We start from the raw sequence: 8194 nt of genomic DNA, 5'->3' as shown, positions 1-8194 counted from the left end.
GGAATGACGTCAATATTTACGGTTTTAAAATGAATACTATTTTTAACATTTTTTATTTATTTTTGCGTGCGGTTTGAAATGTTTCATCCTACTCCAAAATTTTTAAATATTCACGTGTACACAAAAACATTTATAAATTTTAATTCCGGGTTGGACTGAAATCCCTCATTGTGCGTCCCAACTCACCACGAATCTTTGATCTTATGGAGTTGGATCTATTTATTAAAAAAATAAAAAACTATGTGCCGTGAATAAATAAAATAAAAATATTTTACAAGAACCAAAAAATACTAGGTTCTTTATATATGCACTAGAAAATATTGCAAACAATTACTTTCTATTCTGATGGATATATACTCTTAAGTTTCATCCCTAATTACTGCGACGTAATTTTTTGTCCTTACAAGCTCGATTATAATAATAATAGAAATAATAAAAATAGTGTGCGGAATGGAGGCATATGTTATCAATATTTTTCTAATTTGTGAAGTATTGCATATACATACAGCACCTTCTCAGCCCCTCCCGAATGTGTAAATTAAGAAAAATCGTAAAAGCCTTAACGGTGTTCAAACTCCGCGCCTAGGAGTGCTGCAACACGCCTAGCATTTAATTTCAATATTATTTTCACTACAATTAATACATCAATCGTTAGGTACTCCATTACCCCATAGGCTTAGGCAAAGGGAATAGATATTTGCATCACTAGATTTGTTTACGTCTCACACACGCACGTCTACTATTCCGACTTTTACATCCATTTGCTCCACGCATACAAGCTATTGCTGAACTCCTTTCTCAACTAGATTATTTACGTTAAATAATCATAACATTAAAAATAAAATTATGAATATGCTCTTGAAATTGAAGAAGTCCAGTGGTTTTTTGAAATTTGTTATTTGACTACCAAACTAGGCCAACTTTTTATATTTTTTTACTTTTTTGTATAGTATTAAATGCTCTAATTTTTACCGCGTGCAAGAAAACACTTTTATTTCCCTAATTTCCTGTAGCATTAATCTTTCCCCTTATATAATTGAAATCAGGGATTAATAAAAAAGGTTGTATATTCATTTTCGTTACACACGTAACGTTTCGTTTATTAAATATTTAATTTAAATAATTAAGACTTATATTTTCTTACACTTTTAATAAATATATTTTCATAAAAAGGGTTGAACAATGACTTATCAATGGAATGGAAGGATTTATGCACTCAATTCGCATACAACATTTAGGTAATATTTGGCCTCGTATTTGGCACATATTAATCTTTATTTTTAATTAAAACCATAATACATTTGGTGGTAATTTACTATTTTTAGAAAAACATCGACATTGTAATGTGATATAAGTTGTGAAATTTATGTTGAACACAAACATGGTAAACGTACTATTTTTGCATAACACACAATTATTGACGTTAGTTGTTTTAATATTATTCAATTCATTTTTGGCAATTCGACAGTCATCGATGCAATTATTACATAAAAAGTTAATAGTAGCCTTTTTATTAAGTAAGCATTGTCATAATTAACACCAAATACATTTTACTGTAATTTTTTTTTATCTGTTTAATATAATTTTTGAATTCATAGAAGTTATAAAAAACAATTGTAAATAATTTCTCTATTTAAATGAATTCTCGTGTAAACTAATACATTTGATATAGTTTTCAATTCCAGCTTGAACAATAAACATGTTGATAAATTATATACATACATAATAATATAAATATAATCATATTCAATGTAAAACAACAATAGACCTTATTAAAATTTAATAATAAAAATTCAATTCACAATTTTCCTTTAATATTTGGTATCAACAAAACATTTGAATGTTTAACAAATTATGTTTATTAACAATGTTTGTGGTTTTGCAATATAACATTTGAGCATGAAGAATAACGACGATGTAAAAAATATATGAAAGTTCAATATCCAGTAAGTGCCATTACAGCGAATATGTAAAATATGTATGTTATTGAAATGTCAATATCGTACGATTTAATAAATGTCAATTTATTATTGATTCACTTCGTCAATTTCCTTGTGTAATATGTGAATTTCTATGGAGTTCAGGAATATCGGCAGTTTAAAATTTACACTAAGTATTTATAATTGTCTTACTATCAATTCCATAACAAGTGGTTATTACGAATATTATCATAATTACCTCTTCAAATAAAATTATGTTGATTCGTTTTTTTTAAATTTTATTTACATTTGAGAAAGCATTATGTTATATTTTCACAGACAAAATAATATACATGTATTTACAACAAATAAGTTGTATTTGCTACAATCATTGTCGGTATACAAACGCGATCTGATACGCGTGTTATAATATAGCAACAATCACTGCGCTGTGGCAAATGTTTATATTATATATTTATAGATGACGATGTCATAAATATTCACAACGTTCAATTTGGATAAATATTATCTAACATTTAAATAGATATCAATAGGTAACAAAATCATTTTCAATTTAAACAGTCTTTTGACAATCAATACCATTATTACACTTCTTACATTAATGATATAATAAAATCATACGGATATTTCTTGTATCTGCACTCTTTTCTTCATTATACCCGCCGCGGGGTTGGGGTTGGTCTGCCGGAGGATGCCGGGAGCGGGGGGGCCGCCCTTGGGCGGAGGCAGCGCCTCGGGACTCCTGTCCACGCCCGTGGCCGCGTCGCACGTGGTGGGGTCGGACTGGTTGCCCACGCTGACCGTGTTCTGCTTGGCCCCGAAGGCGCCCCGGTCCGAGCTCGAGCTGCCGGCCAGCTCCTCCTCGCACGGCCCGTCCGGCCCGAAGGTGGTCTGCTTCCCCTCGCCCGGGAACTTCACCTGCGTGGAGCCGTCGGCTACCTTCACCGGCTCGCCGAACGTCGTCGTTCTCGAGTGCCTGTCGTGAGTGCTCGTCAAACTTAGTCTGCTTCCATTTTCGTGGAAACTGCTCGTCTGATTATCCAAACTTCGTATACCCTGATTATTGATGCGCTGAATGTCCGGCTTCTGAGTATCTATCTTGACGATGCTGCTGCCGTTGTCGCACCTTTTGGAGGGAGAATTCCTAAACTCTTGCATGGGAATATCCGCGCTATCGGGAACCGAGCACAGCGTGATGTCCGCCAAGCTCCGCTTCTCGTACTGGGCCGCGACGTTTTTCTCGTCGTAACAGCTATATTCCCCGAACGCCGTCTTTCCGCATTCCGGCGGATACGTCCTCAGGTCGTACTTAGAACCCGATTTCATTTGGTAGGTTGAAGCTTTGCAGTCAAAACTGTATCCGCTTTTATTTCCCTCGTAACTTTGTCCCTGTGTTTCGAAATTGAGAGTTTTAGCGTCGTAATTGTCTCCCCCCGAAGAAGTGCTGCAACTGCCCGCTTCCGCTAATTCTTCTTTCTTTTTGTCTCCGAAGCTTCCGTTGTTTCTGTCCCTTTGGTGATAGATGCCGGCGAAGATGAGAATGTTCAGCAGTAGAAGGAAACAGCCCACGGCTATCGTTACAGTAAGCGCAGTCGTGTAACTTTGATAATGGCTGGAGGCGAGTTTTCGCAAGAGGTTGTTATTGTCTTTGTGGATGTTTCTAGTGGACAGGGTGGTGTTGGGAGGGCAGTCGGTGGTGGGGGCTAGAATCGGCTGCTGCGGAGCGGCGGAAGGGGCAGCGACGGGCGGGGCGGGAGCGGCGGGCCGCGCGGGGGCCGCGGAGGGCGCCACCAAATGAGGCAGGTTAGGTCGCTGCATGGACTGGGGACGGACTGATCCTATAAACAACCAATAAACATTAATTTATTTAATTTTTAATTATTTATTTATTTACATATTTAAGTTAACTGTTCATTATTTAAGACATATGTCCCAATTCCATGGGACTAAAGGTCCTGTGTTGAGATGGGACTAGCAATTAGTTGACACAGACATATTAGTATATCACCACAAATACACGATTAGAAACGTAATTTTTTTATTTTATTTTAAATACCTATATATATAGCACATCAATATGGTACTAATTAGATATGTATTACATTAGTAAAAATAAATGTAAAAATAAAATATCATTTTGTTTTTTTAATTTTAAATCATACCTTCGTAATAATGCGCTCCTTCTTCTAAAAAGTGGTGATGCCTCATGGATGTATCCTGAAGTCCTGGTTCCCCGGGTCTATGCAGTTGAGGGATAAGTGACAGCCATAAAGACATTTTGTGCCCTCGGTAATGGCTGCGCATTTCCGGTTTTGAACCTGAAATAAAATACCAAACATTCATCAATATTTTAAAAAACATTTGGTTATTGGTTTTCTAAGAATGATATATGAGTTGTTATTAATTTCGAGTATTATTATTTTTCATGTATTATAAAAAAAATAAATTATTAAACCTTTACTCCGGTTATTTAAATCACTTTTTTTTCATAAAATCTCTTACTATTACTAACTTGACAAGTAGGTACTTAGAAAACCTTTGTGACAAAACAATATTTTACTATAAAAGTCTTAGGTTGACTATAATTCTTGTTTACGAGTTTTATTAACTTATATTACTCGTTTGCTAATATTCAGTAAATAATTATAATTTATACGTGTTTATGTAATTTTATGAAAATATTTTTTTCCAAAAAATTGGTGCTTTTATTTTTTTTTACTGTTTCCATTGATGCTAAACATTTTAATAAGCTTTTACAAATTATGTTTGAGACAAACTAATAAAGCATAACCATCGCTGTAAATTTGGTTATAACCGTTCGATTAAAGAAAAAATAAACATTTTCCAGGTTAAAATCGATTACGGTATTTGCTGGAAGCTCTGGTGCTGACATTTAATAAACTTCCATCAAACGTGTTATTATATAATACGCGTTAATAAGTTCTCCGCCCGCACCCCTAGTTTCTGAAGCCAGAGATTTGTACATTAAAACACTTAGGTCACGGCTCTTATAAAAATTATTTAGGTAATCATATACAAGCGTTTAGTATGAATGTTTTATGTTATGACAGAAAAAACGTTTCCCATAAAATTAAATTTAAACTTAGTAATAATAATAGACATACTGCATATGATTTATTGTTTTAGCATTTACTTTGTGGAGACAAATTTTGAATTTATTTAAAATAAAACACTTTGTAAATTTACCACACAAGAGTTTAATACATTAAAACACGACCAGTTTTGGGTAATCGGTATTACTCATCCTCAGGTGTAAATATAAACTTATAAAGTTTATAAATTTTTTTAACTTTATAAGTTTATATTTATACCTGAGGATGGGTAATACTGATTACCCAAAACTAGTCGTGTTTTAATGTGTTAAACTCTTGTGTGGTAAATTTACAAAATGTTTTATTTTAAATAAAGACATACTGCATGTTTAATTTTATTTTATTTGTAATTTTTCACCTGTGACCGAGTTTCGTCGTGACCACCGTCGTCAGACTGGTGGGAGAATAAACATATTATTATTTTAATTTTACTAAATTAACCGAAGGTTAAAATTATATATAACACATGTATTTAAGAATATTGTTTTAATTACATAGTAATACAAATAAAATCTTGATAAAAACTAAAAGAAAAAAATACCGACTTAGCAAGGAGGTTGGAAGACGAAATAAGGAAAGGGACGAATGGTAAAGGGTTAATGAAGTAAAATAGGAGTTAGAAATTACATTCGATTCGATGATTGTTTTTTTTATTTGATTTGATTTATTGATGAAAGTCAGAATCATGATCCAAAATTTGATATTCTTAGTTTGAAAAAAGAGTTTGATGAGTTTTAACTTACAGATGCTCTGTAATATCTAAATGTGTTTACCAAAAACCATGCAACTGCACTAAAAATAACGTAACATTACTTTAAGATGCTAAACGTATTGTTGCGAATCAAAATTAATTAAGGCTAAAATGATAAAAATATTGCATAAATGTGGCTAGAATAATTGCCGACAAGTTTTGTTTATTACAAACGGTAGCTTACTTTTTGTAATAGGTAAATATCACACACTACGGATACCGATAAAAATTTATGAAATAAATTTTTAAAAATGAGTTTTTTGTTCAAAATCAAAATGGATATTGCGGAGAAATGTTTTCATATTCAAAAATATTTTTTTTTTAAATTTCATTAGAAAACGCGTCATGTTTGGCATAATTGTGACGTCAAGATTCATGGCGATGTTCTATTAAAATTGAAACGGTTTCAAACAACGTCCAAAATAAACATGAATTGTGACGTATTAGGGGCGTGGCCAATGCAATGGCCGTTTTTGCGGGAATCCAAAATTATAAATTAAAAAATATTTTTTATGCTTACTAATAAATAAAAAAAAAAACTTTTGAGCTACAGTATTTCATTGACCCTTATTACTTTGAAATTGTAAAAAAAGGTTGTATTCCCGTATTTAAGGATTCATGTTGATATTAAATCCAAATGTATTTTTACGTCTGATTTAGAACATGAAATTTTTATTTAAATTTTATTACTTTTTGCAATAATATATAATATAATAATAATTTTACTTTGAAAAAAAAATTTTTTTTTGATTTTTTCACATATATATATTTTGGAAGTAACATTACTTAAAAGGTTTTTGTTTTATTATTTTGACAAAAGTTTTTAAGGTGTTTTTTGTTCTATTAAGTACTTTTACTTAACAGCCAAGCTAAATTATTTATCGTATTTTTGAATAATGCGCCTGATGTGAAACATGAATTATTTTAGTTTGAGGCTGGTATGGCTTAACACGTTTTTGCAAAACACCATCCAAATGACAAAAACAAGACAAAACGACTTATGTCATTTACAAGTGAAAGCAGGGGTTTTCAAATATAAATACATATGAATATGGGAATAAACGATTTTAGATTAAACGACGGTGTCGGTCACAATGAAACCTGGTCACTGGTAAAAAAATAAAAATAAATTTGGAATCCAACCAAATACAGTATTTTTATTATTTTTGTAAAAATGTAATTTCTCCAAGAAATTTTAGTAGAGGAACTTAATATATTAAAATCAAAGCCTTGATTAAAATTACAAAATACAGCATGCTAAAACAATACCAATTATGAAATAATTAAAGAAATATGGATGTTCAAACACGGGTAGAATGGTGAATGTTACACTGTGTGTAAAGAGGCAGCTTAAACCAGCTAATGACAGGTCATAAGCCCTCTAAATGCCTAGACTTCGATATTAGCTTATTTAAGATAGTTTATATCCCTGCTGTAATTTGTTAATTCCTATTATGTTTTTCAGAGTTATTGTGTTGTGGAATTTGCTGTTTGCTGAACTGTCAGAACTATCAGTGTGCAAAAGGCCGTAAAAATCTAAAAACATTGATTTCAAAAAACCAATTTGTACATTCTATGCACAGTCCATTAATTTTTTTTATGAACTTTGCTTATATGCTCGTATCAAAAGGTTTTTATATAAACCATTCAGATGTGCGTGCTTACCAAAGCAAAAATTGAATGAGACACTAACACATTAAGATAGGCTTATTAATAATTAAAACGCACATATGTAGCTTATGTGCTTTGGCAAGAATTGGGCAGATAGGTACCTATAATAAATCAAGTATTCCTGCAGTATTGCGGTAAATTAAACCTTCAAAGGTTTGTCATATTTCAATACCGATTGCGAATCTCCGAGTGATGAATATTACGCAATAAGTAACAACATTATTACATGGATCAGCCAGTGAAAAATCATAGGTGTGATCCTTTTTATTGACTCATCTGTCAAATATTTACACCCTTTAAAATGAACAATATTGAAATAGTAAATAAACATTATTTGTCGATAAATATTATTGGCTTGTCCCGTGATATAGTGACTGAAACGCCTGCGTAATGTACCTACGGAAGTTACGGGTTCCATTCCTAATTATATCACAATAATAAAACCATATTATTACATTTTTCTCAAAATTGGATGAATAATATTGGTATTTAAAAAATGTCCGCTAGTAAAACAAGTTCACGGAAAGTTTAGAATATTTTTATGATTCAGTAAACGTGGTCAATTAAATAAAATATTACAATTGACATTTTATAGCGGAAAACTATTTTATGATCATTCCGGGAAATAGGATTATTACTAGTATTCTAAATGACCGTTTTTCGTAATGAAAAGCTTAATATTTCAGGCATACTTAAATATCCGCTAGCAAAACTTTGCG

General features: G+C 32.0%; 1 protein-coding gene across 1 annotated transcript in view; it reads right to left on the bottom strand.

Annotated features, from left to right (window-relative positions):
* Window positions 1-2440: 2440 nt before the first annotated feature.
* The window catches only part of LOC148277555 (uncharacterized), a 320355-nt gene continuing 314601 nt past the window's right edge, over window positions 2441-8194 (bottom strand). Inside the window, exons 12-13 of the mRNA XM_088232727.1 lie at window positions 4103-4258; window positions 2441-3778 (exon numbers count right to left, since the gene is read on the bottom strand). Of these exons, the coding sequence (XP_088088853.1) occupies window positions 2556-3778; window positions 4103-4258 (1379 nt within the window). The 3' untranslated portion in view covers window positions 2441-2555. The remainder of the gene's footprint in view (window positions 3779-4102; window positions 4259-8194) is intronic.

Source organism: Micrasema longulum, unplaced genomic scaffold, assembly GCF_059751315.1.
Source record: "Micrasema longulum isolate JH-2025_06_02 unplaced genomic scaffold, ASM5975131v1 h1tg001012l, whole genome shotgun sequence".
Lineage (NCBI taxonomy): Eukaryota > Metazoa > Arthropoda > Insecta > Trichoptera > Brachycentridae > Micrasema > Micrasema longulum.
This window is presented reverse-complemented; position numbering and strand designations above follow the sequence as displayed.